Source organism: Hyaena hyaena, unplaced genomic scaffold (assembly GCF_003009895.1).
Source record: "Hyaena hyaena isolate Hyena2069 unplaced genomic scaffold, ASM300989v1 scaffold_519, whole genome shotgun sequence".
Taxonomy (NCBI): Eukaryota; Metazoa; Chordata; class Mammalia; order Carnivora; family Hyaenidae; genus Hyaena; species Hyaena hyaena.
Window position 1 is genome coordinate 291,558 of NW_024081154.1, and position 16,878 is coordinate 308,435.

Sequence of the window (16,878 nt, forward strand, 5' to 3'; positions counted from 1 at the left end):
TATACATGCTTATGTTATTTTTTTTTCAATATTCTATGGAAAACATACTGCTCATTTATATTAGCCTTTGTCTTTCAACAGTCTTGCCTTAAAACATTTTGCAATTTTGAAATACACACATATACAAATATCTTGCCAGTTCAGAACAAGGAAAGCAAGAGTAATTCATAAAAACAATACAAAAACACGTTTTGAAAATCATAGATTATTACATCTATTTGCTGGAGAGATCACATTATAGCAGTGGTTTTCAAACATTTTGGTCTTAGGATAACTTTAAACTCCTAAAAATTATGAAGGACTCAAAATATTTTTTATTAGATTATCTCTATCAGTGTTTACTGAATTAAAACTGAGAAGATTTAAAAATATTACTTTACAAAAATAAGATTTATGTTAACAAAAATTATGTTTTTATAAAACAGAGACTGTATTTACTACAAATAATGAGTGAAAACAATGGCACTGTTTTACATTTTAGCAAATCTCTGCTATCTGGCTGAAAAGACAGATTCTTCTCTGTGTTCTGCATTCAATCTACTGTGATATCAAAAGACTGTCTCTAGAGAACCCAACATATACTTGTGAGAGAAAAAAGGTAAAAAGATAAATGACATTGTATTATTGTCATTACTTTGACTTCATTGAGCCCTCTAGTACCTGGAAGGGAACCCTGGTGCATACTTTAAGAACTGCTGCTCTATAGAGCTGTTTGAAATTGCTATTCTTTCCGACATTATAGACTTACACGTCTCCATGCCTTCATCATCATCATCTACTGCAGGTTTATCGTAAGACTTGTCAATGGCAGCTCTGAAGCTCTCATTGCATCCCCTTCCTCTGATTATTCGTGGCCGTGGGCGGTGGAAAGGAATATCCCCATTCAAAGTCACCTCAGCGACTGCTGTCTGTAGACTCTCCAGTGAGCTTGACTTCTTCAGACCCAGGGATGGTCCTACATCTCTGCTGGGGGAACCTTGGAGGTTTACAAAAAATGAAATGGTAATTAGAATTTGTGGTAAAAAAAAAAAAAAAAAAAGAAAAAAAGGAAAAGAAAAAGAAAAAAAAAGAATTGGAGGTGAAACTGATAAACCTGAATATCTACCGATTGCAGAAAACATCAGGGACATAGACAAATTATTCACTCAATGAGTTCTGAGGTGTGGACGGAAATGTTATAAAAATAAAGTAATGGTGACTAATTTTAATTTTTCCCAGGGATAAATAAATTTAGTCTATTTTTTCTATATTCATAGGAAAAACTCTAGGAAAAACTCTAAGTTATTAGTCTCCATGTTTAGCTCAAGAGATAAAATTTTGGTCAAACCATTTGCTCCCAGTATGTAAATAATCTAAACGAACCAGAAAAACTCAGAGCCCACTTGAAAAGGAGGAATGATGAGAAGGCTAAGGTAAGCAACCAGCAGTAAGCTGTGTAACTTAACTGAAATCATTTTTTGATAGTTTAAGATTATTTACAGCAGAAAATAAACTTTCATCTCAACGAGCCTCATGAAATCTCTTCTGTTCTGTACTGCAGGTTCATACAACTCAGGAGGTAGAAAGAGCACAAAAGACTACCTGTCATCAGTACAATTAGGGCACCCTGGCAACAGGCAGGAACCTGAATCTGGGAAATAGTAATGTTCTATTGGAGAGATGATGCAAGATTTGAATAGAAAAAAATGACATAAGGGCTCTCACTGGAGAGAAGTAGGGGAGAGACCACAGAGCTGAATATAAGTCTTTATATCTCGAGGCTTGGGAATGAGATCTGCTTGTGAAACAAGGAGCAAAAGGAAGAAGACTTCACAATTATGAAGAACATTTCACTAGGATGGTAGGGGAGGATTCAGGGAATTAACCAGTTTGCTCTGTTTCTTGAGGATGTAGGGCAGGAAGGCCTGAGAGAATACCAGAAGTACCAAGCTTTAGAAGACAATCAAAGTGAATTTCTTTAAGCAAGAAAGACAGCCTCATCCATCACTGCCTGCCCTAGCACTCAAAAGCAGATGAAGTTGGCCTCTCGATGACTGAAATACCAGCTTTGTACCACCGCCTGGGCAACTCAGGTTTTAGAACTAGCTTATCACTTACACTGTTAAAAAGACAGGTACCAAAAATATGAGAAGGTAGGAGAGAGCAGGTAGTTTCTCTCCATATGGGGTCATCAAGCACATATGTTGATCAATAATTAAGGAGTAGCCTGGACATGTTATCACCTAGAAGGCAAATAATTATGACATGGGCTTTGCATGGCTCAGAGTACAAAACAGAATAAAAGAGAAACAGAGTCAAAACAAGAATTGTCTTTTAAAGATTCATTTACATCTTGCACCTAATTTTCGAAGTTGCTACGTTAGAATAAATATGTCAAAAATGTAATACAGGCAGAAAGGCAGACATGATTCTAATGAGGAAATAATAGTCCATCAATTATTGTGCTTGGGAGAAAAAGATGATTTACTGAACTTTCTCAGTGCAGGATCTTATATATTTGATTATTTTATGACAAAAATTCACATGAATTGTTTCTTCCCAGGATGATCAATCTTACTTTTTCTCTTGATAGGCACTATAATTTTTGACAAGTTCATGTTCTAATACCCATAAAAGTCATGTCACAAGAAGGAAAATGAATTTGGTTCCAGAACTAAACAAAAAGTAAAAAATCAAGGATTCAAGCAGAATAAGAAAAGATTACTCATGGGCAGGGACATTTACTATATATTTCCAAGAATTGCCACTAGGAAAATCTTTCTCCAAATAAAGCATACATATCAATTTTCAGAACTACCAGCTGTATTTGAGTTCTATAAACTCTAAGGAGGCAAACATTTGACACTTTATTGAGAGCATACAGGACATGGGTATGTAAATGTATATGTATGTATACTCCTATCTATCCATCCATATTTTTCCAATAAAGATTTCATGCTTCATGTAAAGATTTACAAAAAAACAGCATTTACGTATATTTTATTTTTTCTTCACAAAAAGTTAGCTGAGGTTGGACATAATGTACTCAGAGCACTAAACATTTTAATCATGAATTTCAGAAACAGCATGAGTATTTATTAAAATAAATCTATGTCTATATATACATGCATATAAATACTTATATACGTATATGTAAATACACATATAAGTGTATGTATGTATTAAAATACATAAACAAAGGCAAAGCTGATTAAAAAATGATGAAACTATAAATAAGCAATAGATATTTTGTAAGCATAATTTAGGACTTCGCTATCTACTTTTCTCTCTGAAATGTTAATGCTGTCGTATAACATTTTGGTGATGATGTGTATTGTGTATATAAGAAATCAATGAATTATTGCATCTATGTTAATGTATGGTTGAAAATCTTCATAGTAAGAAGTTACACAAAAAGTCAAAATTTGTGATTTGTGAATCTATAAGAGGGATCAGCAAACCATGGGCCAAATCCGGAGGGTTCATTTGTTTGCATGTATTCAGTGGCTGCTTTCATGTCACATCTGAACTAAGCCTCTATTACAGAGACTGTTTGGTCTGCAAGGCCTACATTATTCACCATCCAGTCCTTTACAGAAAGAGCTTGCTGACTTTAAATCTGTAATATGGATATCATATATTTAAGTATGATATTTGTCAAAGAAACTTTAATTAAGTTTTATCAAGTAATACATTAAGATTCCTGAATGATGGCTACTGAGACCCCTGACATTATAAGCTTTTATTAGTGATAAAAATTAAACATGCCTTTATATAAACTATGGGCAAAATATTAGTTTTATTTACACATACACAATGTCTTAATTTTAAAATAATATTCTAAAGTTCTTTGTAAATCTTTTGGGTCATTACGATACTTTATTTTTTTTATTTTCAAGAATTAAACTATCAGAAACCCAATTCTCTTATCTTTGTTCTCTCTTTTCTTTCAAGAAGAAAATCCACCCCCCCAATATCATAACAGATCCTTAAATCCAGAAATAAAGGGGAAAATCACAATCATACTATATTCCCTAGGCCTATTTTTCTATTCCTATCTAATACCACACTTGCCAAAAAAGAAGTAGAGGATGTCTTTTGCAAGGGCGAAGGAAACGGAATTCAATTTTCATTATGAAAGGCTTATGACTAGACAGATGATCTATGCTAAAATACCACTGTGACTCTACCAAAAACCTTTGGACTAAACTGTAAAATCATGATCATCTTAGCAATTCAAGTGAAGTGAAAAAAGGAAAATAACTGAAAATCTGTTCACTGTCTATTACTGCAGGGTGGAAAGGATTCCTGTTAGATATTTTATTCATGTAGATTTAAAACCAATAGACTAAAAGGTACTTTGGTGTCTATGTAATAATTTTTGTCACAAGCTTTTGCAGTTTACTTTGGTAGGATAGATTGCACAAAGTGGGGTTGGGGAGGAGAGAAAAAAAGAAAAAGCTCTTTTTATCTGGGATCTAACATTTTAAAACACAATAAAAAACCCAAGATCAATTAGATTATAAAATCTGCCTTCTCTCCGTGAACATTATTTTAGGTTTCAGTTAAACTCTGGATATCATCATTATTTTTTTTAATTGCAATAATGGTCTTTTCCTTTTAGTGGAAGTTAGTTAAATTAAATATTTTCCTGACTGTACCTGACTGGGCATAGTATATAAAGTCATGTTCTTTAACCTGAGCAGTTTGAGTTGGTTTTTATGAACATTAATTTGGACAGGGCTTACTTCTTTAAAAGTACTGAATATTATTAATTCCAAAACTAATTACTCATTTGCATATATGAACTATCAAATAGTTTTTCTTTAGCCCTATTTCAGAGTTTCAGTGAATTTTATGTTTGATCAGAGAAATAACTACATAATAAGGGCTGAGGCTATAGTTAATTGCCTTGCACTACAGTTAATCCTATGATTTATTGGATGTAATTTCACAATCTATCTTTTTACTCTACAGAATGTGAAAACTTCAACCATGTCCATAATAATCTTTACATATTTATATGGATATATGTTTTTTAAGGCTAAAACTAATTACTGCAGGTCAAAAAGGTAAATTGAAGCTAATTAGTGCTAACTGATATGACTGTATCATACTGGATCTTGAATAATTAAAACACTACCCCAAACTTATAATGATAAATCATAAACGTGTCATTGTACAAAACACATTAGTTTAATTACACATGAAGACTTTCATGTATTTTCATAAAATGGCATAAAAAGTAAAATCTAATGTAATGAAAAACCCAGTTCAATACAATCATTTGATGTTATGAAATGATTTAGGTAGCATTTTAAATTTTATTATTATTTTTTAATGTTTATTTCAGAGAGAGAGAGACACAGAGTCAGAGAGAGACACAGAGTCAGAGAGAGACAGAGCATGAGCATGAGCAGAGGAGGGGCAGAGAGAGAGGGACACATGGAATCCAAAGAAGGCTCCAAGCTCTGAGCTGTCAGCACAGAGCTCAATGCAGGGCTCAAACTCAGGACCAGAGCCAAAGTCAGGGGCCTAGCCCACAGAGCCTCCCAGGCGCCCTTAGGCAGGATTTTAGAAGCAAGCCCTAAAGAGTTTAAAGCAAACAAACAAAAAAACAAACAAACAAACTTTAAAATAGGTTCACAATGTCAAGATAAAGAGCATTACATAGTCTAACTCGCTGTCAGATAACTAGGAGCTAATTTTTGCATTTGAAGAAGAACTGAGGTTTTCTGAGCAATGAAAGACAGCAATACTGGACACTGTCCTAGAGTGAAAAAATATTTATATATCTGCTATTATCCTTCAAACAAAAATCACCACTTTGAGAACCATTGTTCGGACATCAAGCTAGACATCTAATAAATGACTTAGACACTGAGAGTCCACTAGAAGAGATCCTATTTTCAGGATTTGGATATTTATGTAACTGCAACAAAACATTCCTATACAGATACAATTAAGATCTAGGTTGTTTTAGCATTTTTGAGACACAGAATTATATTTGCAGTTAGTATGTACTGCCCTGATAAATTCCTTCTAACAGAAATTTTTTCTCTTGCACATTTTGATGTCCTAAAAATGAAAACATACACGCAAGACTGGAATATTTATGTTTACATGCAATATGATTGGCAGCTCTATAATTATGATCAGCTCCTTGGACCACAGTTTCTATGGCAACACTCTAACTGTCCATTCTTACCTGCTTTCTGGTCATCCACTGTATTGAGTTTAGTCTCGTCAGCTACTGTTAAAAGGTAAATGTATACTGGTTAGTGCAGTTAGTCCCCACAGCCCAACATGCTTCAATCATTCCGGATCTTTTCAGTTAGGTGATCATTCATAGGTAATATTTCATGCAAATAATATAAAACATCAAGCAAACATTCATAATCAAAAAGGGGGGGGAAGCAGTGTCTCCATGCAAAATGCCAGTCATTTCATTTCACAGAAACGTGTGTTATTTATAAGTTAGCATATCATAATTAGCCAAGGCAATGCATCGCCAAATTTTTTTTACGCATGTGATAAATTAATGCTTTTAGTCTTGAAGTACAAACAGCCACCAGAGAACAGTTTAAATACGTTTCACTTGATTAACAAAGGTTTTAAAAATCATTTGATCACTTTACAGAAATAATTATTTTACTTTGTTTGTTTTTTGGTGGATTTGGATTTAAAAAGAGACACTACCTGATTGGTGTTTGATTGAACAACTATGGTTATTTTCCTCCTCTCATTTGCTTCCAAATACTTTCTACAATAAATATTCTCTCAAATTGTTACTTCAATTAAATGCCTTAATTATCAACACAAAAGAGTTTCTATTAAATAAACCTTAAAGAATAGCAATAAAACGAAGATATCGTGAAGTAACCAAATTCTAGACATGGATTGAGATAATGGTTTCTCTCCAAAACTTCTCCTTCTAGTTCAAGAATCCCACAACCAACCAAATACTATTTCAAAAAGTTGGTTTTAAACATCCAAAATGTTAAAACACTTCATCTTTCCAAATAAAGATTCATGAACATAGCATGATATGCATGTATTTGTTTCTTTGATCATCAGAAAACATATATTTTAACATATTGCACATTATGTAAACATGCCACTTATGAGAAATATGGATATCGCAAACTCAGAGAAAAACTAATTTTTGCCAAATTGCCACACTTCACATTTATTTTCTCTCTTGCTTAAAGTAAACAGACATGTGTTTGGGACTATCAATTTTAATCTGAAAGCATCTAAACCTTATTTAGATAAAGATTCATGGAGATTGTACTCACTACCTAAATCCATGCTTTTTGATTTTCGCGTTTTAACGAAATCCAATTGACTGGCATCTGAAAATTGCTTTGTGCGTTTTTCTGACATACTCTGGCGTCCAAATCCTTCTCGTTGAAAAGCAAGTACTGGATCAACATCTGGACTCAAAGAGCTGGTATGAAGAGAAAGATAAACATAAAAATAATTACTAAAAATAGAGGACATCCAACTTTAGGAAAGATCATATATGCCTGTGCATATGAAGGTATGTGTATGCATATTCCTGAGAAACATTGAAACAAATACAGTCCATTAAAAAAAATCTGTGATTGGAAAATACAAAATTTAAATGTAAAGTCATTCTGCATATGAGTTCTCTCTTCCCCTATTTCCCTCAGTTTCCTCACTCTGTTTCCCAATACATGATTATTTCTAAGTGATTATAAAAAATAAGCCTGGTATGTCTTAGAAATTGGGAGGATTGAATATCTGAGGAAAATTTTCACATATGAATACAAATATTGACAGCATACAAGGGACTCTATGAATTGTAATCAAATAGAAGTCGTAAAAAGAATATGTCTTTAATCTTGTATTTCAGAAAAGAAGGGAAAAAACACCTCAGTGGCACATAGTTTCATGAGGATATAGTTTCTCAGCAATATGTATTCAATGGAGAAGGAACCAATGCAACAAATCTTTATGAGAACCTATTCTAAGGTGTTGAGCTGGGTAACGATGTCAAGAAAGGAAACGAAGAAAAGATCTCTGTTCTCTATAAGTTCCTAGCAAAAAAACCACAACAGAAGTACCGAGCCAATGCTGTGGATGCACAGATGGGAGAGTGTACAGTATTGGAGGGTGGCAGGAGACCAGATGACATGTGATTTAGGAGACACCAACACAGTAGTTCAAGCAGAGATGAGGAGGTACATGGCAAATCACTGGGACAGGATACAGTTGGAAGTGGTAAGGTATGACATGGCATCACTCCTATTCGTAAAGAATCTGTGAACACTTTGAAAAGTACTACTAAAGGGGCACATGGGTGGCTCAATCAGTTAAGCATCTGACTTCGGCTCTGGTCATGATCTTGCAGTTTGAGTTCGAGCCCCATGTCGGGCTCTGTGCTTACAGCTCAGAGCCTGGAGCCTGCTTCGGATTCTGTCTCCCTCTTTCTCTGCTCCCCCACCCCCGGCTCGTGCTTTGTCTCTCTCTGTCTCTCAAAAAATAAATAAATGTTAAAAAAATTTGTTTTAAGTACTACAAGGTGTTCTGAGCACAATTCATATAATAAAAATGGGTTTTCTCTGTGCTGGGCACACTGAGTAAATCAATTGGTCTTTTGTGTCAGTGCCTAGCCACTTTCCTTAGCTGGCCAGGTAGGAGAAAATCCCTCCACAGCTAACTAAACATACTAAGAAGGTGAATGGCCACTTCCACCATGCCAGCTGAGTTTATGACAGCCCTCCTTATGTTTCTGATGGAAGCAAACTTCTCTTACTTTATGGCCGTAGAGAATTACGATCCACACTGGTAAAGGAGAGTGATCTGGTTTAGATATAAATCAAATATGTAGCTGTAGTTTACTGTGCATGAAATGATAGTTAGCTCTTAGAGAAGAGCTAAACCCAAAACTGCAAAAAGAAAGACATAAAGGAAAATGCTTTGCCGTCAGGTTAAGTGACCTGAAATGTTTCGAGCCCATTGTATTAAATAATGCTCAATAAAGAGAAGAGCTGCTTCACCCACCTCACAAGGCCAACAAGAGATTTCAAGGACATCATGTAAAGCCCTCTGTAAACTGCAAACCTCTAAACAAAGTAAGTGATCATCACCCCACAAGAACTGTCTATCTCAAATTACCAACATAACACAAAGTATAACAGAGATAGGGTCCTTAAAAACCACATGGGGATCTTAACAGCCCTTCCCAATCTTTTCCACCAAGTACATAGTAGGGTGCCTAGGATGAGAAAACATAGACGCCCTTGACTCAGAATTTAAGGAAGCACTCTCAGGCTCATGCAGGTTCAGGGTCAACACCTGAGAGTAACTCCTTCCTTACATTTTGAATTTTTTTTTAATGTTTTATTTATTTTTGAGAGAGAGATAGAGGCAACGTGAGCAGGGGAGGGTCAGAGAGAGAGGGAGCCACAGAACCTGAAGACAGGCTCCAGGCTCTGAGCTAGCTGTCAGCACAGAGCCTGATGTGGAGCTCGAACCCACAAACCGTAAGATCATGACCTGAGCTGAAGTCGGACGCCTAACTGACTGAGCCACCCAGGTGCACACCCTTCCTTACATTTTGTATTCTGGGCACCTGGCTTGTCTCACCCTAGTCCTGGCCCAGGTATTGAGAAAACATGTGTCCCACAGGCCCTGGGAATTCAGAAAGAACAATTTTATTTTGTAAAAGACTACGTTATATCCTAATAAATGTTTTCTTCTTTGCATTCTACATTAAATCTTTTCTTTTTTTAACACACCATTTTTTTTCTGTAAAGCTCTGAATAAATTTGGTGTCCTAAGAAGAAGGATCATGTTTATCATGAAGCCTTCAGTGACCCTCCACATATCACTATGATTACATACCGTGTATGTATGTATGTGTGCATGCATATATGTATTTACAGCTATAGCATACATTATATATATAATGTTCATACAAATTTCTTAAATTGATATATGTTTGTATATTATCCTTATGTAGTTGTATTCAGACACTACTATGCTTACTATAGTTTGCTCATAATTTCCAGAACACATACACCCCAATTAAAAAATACAATCCTAGGGGCACCTGGTTGGCTCAGGTGGTTCAGTGTCTGACTTTAGCTCAGCTCATGATCTCATGGTTCATGAGTGGAAGCCCCACATTAGGCTCTGTGCTGACAGCTCAGAGCCTGGAGCCTGCTTCAGATTCTCTGTCTACCTCTCTCTCTGCCCCTTCCCCACTTGCATGCATGTATGCCTGTGTACGAGCTCTCTGTCTCTTAAAAATAAAAAAATGTTTAAAAAAAAGAAAAACATAGTCCTAGAAGAGAAAACTAAAAACCCATATGATAAGAACTATGATGCCGTTTTGCAACAGCAAACTATATATTATATGTTCAATAAAAATAATTCTTTCATATGTTTAAAGCTGATCTCTTCAATCATTCTGCTCATGAAATACATGTTAAATAGAAATTGCTGGTAAGAGCTTTTCAAATAAAGACAAATTGTTGGTGCTAAAGTTACCTGAAAACCACACACTGGCATATTTTTTAAACTAATGTCACATCCTTGGAATGATGTTGTCACTAAGATTAGAATCTGCCGTTTTACCTTGCCTCTCCTTAAAAACACTGTGAATGTTCCCTGAGTCAATTAATGGAGTAAAAAAAGTATATTCTACTCGTTAACAAATTAAAAGTTTAGCCATTTGACATATTTAGCCTTCTGCAATTGTGCAGTGAACTGTAAACATACACAATTTAAAATGTCAAATGAGTATGTGCGTTAATAAGAGTCTTAAAATAACTAAATATTCTTAAACCATGACATAATTAATTCTTCCCTATCAATATACCCATTAAACTAATTTCAGACACAATAAACAGTACAATAGAATACTTAACAAGTTAGATTGCAAAACTGACAGCTGATTCTTTAAAGAATGTACCCATACCCTGACCCCCAACGTTATTAAAATTCCAGTTATTAATCCTGTCTTATTGCCCTTTTGTTTTCATAACATTTTCATCAAGGATTAGGGAGATATTGTCAGGCTGGAAAAGCTTACATTTTCTGCTATGATTCAGAACAGCTGCCATTCTTGTTTGGATAACCCTTCATTCATATTCTTCTCCTTGCGCCACATTCCCCACAGTAAAACCACACAAGTCCTCACCATTTTATGGATGTCCTTAGGGAAATTAATGCCGCAATCTATTCCTGCTAGTTACTTATTTATTTTCACCAATACAGTGCTTTCTAAGGCCCCAAACAGATCTATGCCTATGGCCACCTCCACAATTCTCATCACGGCGGAGATTCAAAGGCTTTGTCCCTAAGTTGAATACTGCAAATATCTAATCCTTACTTTCCCTGTTGTTGCCTTCACTTTCAGAAACAAATACAAACTGCAGCAGTAAATGCAACAGCATCTGTGGATTTCAAATGGGATTCGACTTTATATTGTATCTTCCCCATCTACACAGAACCAAAAACCTCATTCAAAGACAAGCTATTATCATGCAGGCTTGAGTGTAGCTCTATTTCTAAATCCTGTGTTTTCAATAAAAGACTTTTTTTAAAGAAAGAAAAGACAAGACAGAGATGGACCCTTCAAGGATAACAGGTGAGGCTATTCCAAGAGAACATCTGCAGAATTCACAGGTGAGTGTGCTGGATGCTCGTGTGGTTTTGTAAGGAGCGGAAGAGGAGGGCTGAACAGAGAGGGTGACTTTGCTAGTATCATCACTAAAACATTAATACATATCAACGCCAGACCCCCTGGACTCTTCCTATCTGATAACAAATGTGGTGTCCACAAGTCCGGGTAAGAAAACAGAAACAGGTAAGTGGTTACGGATTTAAATATCATTTTGTTGATGTATTCATGTAACACCCCTGAGAGAGGGCAATAAGAAAATTCTGGTATAACGCTTCACATGGCTTATGTTAATTATCGCTACAACCTCACAAGGTCATCCCTAGAAGGGACTTGCCTTTTGGCTTCGGGATATCTATAATTACTAGGCATGCAGATGATGGCACACATCCACACTCATGTGCCACAATTGGCTCAACAATATCAAATGCTTTATTATGTTCTGGAAGATACAGGGGAAAGAAAGAGCATTAGGCTGCCCCAAAAGTCATAATGTTAAAAGCAAGCAGGAAGCATTTTAAATGGCAGAGTGACAGCACTCTAAAAAGAAAACCTTTAAAAAACCTCTTCTCACTCCCAGAACATAGCAGCTATTAATTTGGACAAAGTCATCTAATTGTTATAAACTTTCAGTCACCTCAGAGATCTGCTTGAACTGATTTAATAAAAAAAAAAAAAAATCACCATATTAAAACAGATCTAAAATGAGGAGCCTAGGTGGCTCATTTGGTTAAGCGTCCTACTTCAGCTCAGGTCATGATCTCAAGGTTCGTGGGTTCGAGACCCGCGTCAGGCTCTGTGCTGACAGCTAGCTCAGAGCCTGGAGGCTGTCTTTGGATTCTCTGTTGCCCTCTCTCTCTGACCCTTCCCTGCTCGCGCTGTCTCTCAAAACTAAATAAAATACATTAAAAAAATTAAAACAGATCTAAAATAATTAACAATGGGACTTAAGCGAGTAGGTTTTTTCTGGCTAGTGGTAATTTTGTTGTAGTTTTGGCTGAATTATAAAGTACAGCCCTGGAAATGATAAAACAATGGGGCAAGTTTACAGAGTTGGGGGGAATCTTTTATTACAAGAGTGATAATTAAGAGCATTAAAACCATGAAAACAGGACACTGCCATAAAAAAATTGATTAACTGTGCTTAATGACAGACCATTTAAACATAAAATGAAGGTGATTGCAATTAACTCGTGTTTTCCAATCTCAGCACGTGATCTTACCAGTCTGCTGAATCACTGATTGCAGTCTTAGCCCATGCACCAGCGTCTGTTGTCACGAAGCCCACGTCATCATGGGAGCTGGACGATGACTGGTCAGAGAGATGTGGAGGAAGCACTGGCAATCTGTCATCTTCTATAATGACAGTGTCATCTTGGGGCATGTTCACTGTGGGGGACAGCTGGTATTTACCTGCCCAGTGAAAAAAAAGTAAGAGAAATTCTAGATGTCCATTTAGGTATCCACTATGTGTATTCAGGTTAATACTTTACAACACTAGAAAAACATTTCCAAACATCTGCTCAACCTGGTGGAAAAAAAATAGAATGAAGGAAATTTATTTTTCACAAATAAATGTCCAACAGAGGCCTCAAGTCTGTTCCTTCCCCTGACACGGCAGCTATGTAGCTCTGGGCACAGTATTCAATTTCACTGGTTTCGAGTTTCCTGATGCCAAAGATGATCTCCAGAATATCTTCTAATGTGAAAATGCTACACAGATTTTAAGTTGAAAAAGTCCTTTGAAAAATTTTACCAGGAAATTTATAGGGAAGCCCTGCAGACTTACATCAACCATTCAGCCATTCATTCATTGGGCACATACCACATGGCAAGTATGTAAGAAAGACTTAAATCTCTGTCCCCAAACAGCTTACACCCTAGAGAAAGAGACAGACATATGAAAAGTGTTAAGTGATTGGTGCTGGGAAGGATGCGTTCAAAGTACTGTGTCATTCACTTGTGCTGGTCATTGTCTGGGTAGCTGAGGCAGAGGAGGCTGGGGATCTTAACAAAAGTTAACATCACAGTTGGGCATGGAATGATGAATATGATTTTCCTCTGCTAGGAGAAATGAGGACATTGATTTTAGACATTGGCAACTACATCATTAAATTGACAATGGAGAAAAGCTCACGGTGCATTCAGGGGACACCTCAGCATGAGTACATGCAGAATCAAGACCCTGTGGGGAGATGGCAAGAGTGATCTCGAAAAAATTAAGATCTGATTGCCCAAATTTTCAGGCCAAGACAGTGGAATCTGCACTTATTCATTTATTCAATTTGGATATGGTGTTCTTGGTAAGGAAAGACTCACAACTGTCTACATTGATCAGTTTCTTTCAGGAAAATCTACTCAGGTACATGGGTCAGCATGACAGATGTTTATACTTCTTGGGACAAAATTATGATTCAAGTCCTGAATCCTTAAAGATATAGCTGGGGTCCAAATGATGCCATCTTCCTCCTGAAAGCACCCATACTTCTTCTGGCTTCCTCCTCAAAAGCTGTGCCATTAATTCTGAGTAAGAACTCATTGGGCAAGCTTGGGTCCAAGTGGATATGTCACGAGAAGCCATACTCACAGAAACACACATGACAATATAATATAAGCCCGCAGGCCTGGCTCTCTCAACAAAGCAAAAATTGACAATTTCCCTGTCACTTTATAGCAGGATGGGAAAACTCTCATTTTAAGTCCAATATCCCAATCTGGTAAGCCAGCTTTATTGGCTCCTACCCAAGTAAAACGGGTTGCTGTATTTTCCCTTATACTATCGCCATTTTAGACTTTACATGGGGTGCTCTTCCTATTTTTATAAATCACTTTTTAAAAAAGCAAAGCAGGGGCGCCTGGGTGGCTCAGTCAGTTAAGCATCTGACTTTAATTCAGGTCATTATCTCATGGTTCATGAGTCTGAGTCTCACATCAGGCTCTGTGCTAACAGCTCAGAGCCTGGAGCCTGCTTCAGATTCTGTCTCCCTCTCTGCTCTTCCCCTGCTCACACTCTGTCTCTCTGTCTCTCTCTGTCTCTGTCTCTATCTCTCTCAAAAATAAAAATAAACATTAAAAAAGTTTAAAAAATAAAACAGCACAACAGCAACGTGTGGAGATTATAACATCAGTCTTAAGATCTGACTTTTAAGATAAATATTCACAAGAATGTACAACTGATGATTTCTTGCTTTAACATGATTTTGGCAATTATGGGATGGTATATATAGGCTTGAAGGATATTAAACATATATATATATATATTTCATCCTAGACATTTATCAAAGGAAAAAGTTTGGTTGATATATATCTTTTCAGGACAACCCATGGAAGACATGCTAGAAATTCCAAGTGTATTCATCACCTAGCACTAACTACTTTATTACAGAAATACTATATGTTCACTGAAACATCAACACAGCATTTTATCAAGGAAAACACTCTGTTTTGATTTGAAACGTGTTCATTTTGAGAAACTGTGAAAACCAGCAACTTTTTATGAATGCTCATGATTATAAAGCAAATCAAATTTAATACTTCATTGTTTTCCTCTCCTGAATTCAAATCACTCATTTATTACTACTTGAGTTTTTGGACTTTAGTACAGAGAGACAGAAATCTGTCCAAAAAATTATCATTCACAAATAAGGTTGGACATTCTAGCATTATTACCAAAAGAAATATGTCCTTCTCAAGACATACTTTTTTTTGCCCAAAAAGTATACAGAATGACAAAACCAGAGTTATGCCTGACAGCTCACCACTGACAAGTCACATGTCACAGCATTAAATGCCAAGTCCTCACAAAGGCAAAATTTACTGGAAGGAAAAATCACGATGTAATTATAGTGCACTCATTTTTAAAAACAAAAACTCCTGGATTTACACAATATATTCTGAGAGACAGACTAATAAGCAATATGGAACACTGAATGGTACTTCATATGACAATCCTTTTTTTTAAATATAATATGCTGTTTTGAGTAGAAACATTGTACCTTAAGTGATCCAAAATTTTATACATAAATGGCAAGAAATTTTCCTAACAGTAAGAAAACTTAGCTTTTTTCTCTTACCCATGATTCTAGGAGCTGATATTTCAAAAGATTTGAGAATTCACATTTTTCATCAATTTCCCACTTCTTAACATGGTTGCCAGGAATTACAGTTTTCAAACCGGGAGGCAGGAATATACAGGGAGTCATGGACAACTCAATTATCTAACCACGTGTTTAACAAACTCCACCTAAACAATATCTCTTAATGATGTGTGGTAGTACAGAGCACACCATCAGCATGAAACCTTCTAAGAGTGACCTGAGAAGCCTGTGATCTGTTTTTAGATGGATAAATATTCCTCTTTCCTAAACTAGTTAACCGACAAACTGCAAACTAAAATTTAAACCAGTCCATATCTTAAAGAGGAGTGAAACAATGAGATACAGAATGATTGTTCACTAAACATTTATTCATTGGTACATTTACATAGAAGGCAACACCATTCATGACACTAGAAACAGATGAAAAGTTTTCCAGTGATTTGACTCACAATAAAAACATTAATGTTCCATTTTTCCGTGTTAAATTTCTAACATGATAAAAACATGCTGAACAAAAGTATTTTTTAAACTCACCACAAATATATGAATATAAAAACTAATGAGATTAAATTCTAAAATGAAAACACCAGATTTAGGGTTTGCTTTAAACAGAAAATTTCTTCAGACTAAAATTTGGAAAACAAATTAAGGTTCCATGTCTCCAAATGTCAACTTGTGATAAATTTGGGGGAGTGTGATAGTTAAATTAACCATGCCTGTTACTGTTTTGTGATTATTAGATAAGATAGTCCAGCAATTTGTAAAACAAACAAGCAAACAAACAAAAATTTAAGGCTTTTATAACAAAGAAAGCCTAGGTAGGATCTCCAGAGATTTCTTTTTGATGAATATCCATGATAGTGGCAAGCAGGTCCATACAGACGACATTTGGAGAAATCTTGCCTTGGTCACAACTCTGGTTGACCTCACCACAAGCTAGGGGGACCGATCAAGGTTGAAGTAGTGCGGGACTCGGGACTCATAAAAACATACATCCTAACTTTGATTTAGAAACACAGAAACCTTGTGGCTCCAAACTTGCCACTTAATTTCTCTGATCCCTAATTCCTCTGAACAGATGACTCAGTCGGAGTAGATGACTCCTAAGGTTATTTTCAAAGATGAGGTTTTGGTTTTTAGATCACT

The 16,878-nt window shown here is 35.9% G+C and overlaps 1 protein-coding gene across 15 annotated transcripts in view; it reads right to left on the reverse strand.

Annotated features, from left to right (window-relative positions):
- PARD3 (par-3 family cell polarity regulator) overlaps nt 1–16,878 on the reverse strand; it is a 673,368-nt gene that overhangs the window by 217,326 nt on the left and 439,164 nt on the right. For 7 of the 15 annotated variants that reach the window (XM_039255306.1, XM_039255304.1, XM_039255302.1 and 4 more), the window contains 4 exons: nt 12,859–13,048; nt 7,278–7,429; nt 6,188–6,232; nt 749–976 (listed from right to left, as the gene is read on the reverse strand). In XM_039255306.1, coding sequence (XP_039111237.1) covers nt 749–976; nt 6,188–6,232; nt 7,278–7,429; nt 12,859–13,048 — 615 coding nt within the window. The remainder of the gene's footprint in view (nt 1–748; nt 977–6,187; nt 6,233–7,277; nt 7,430–12,858; nt 13,049–16,878) is intronic. The other 8 variants (XM_039255313.1, XM_039255311.1, XM_039255308.1 and 5 more) reach the window with 4 other exon arrangements.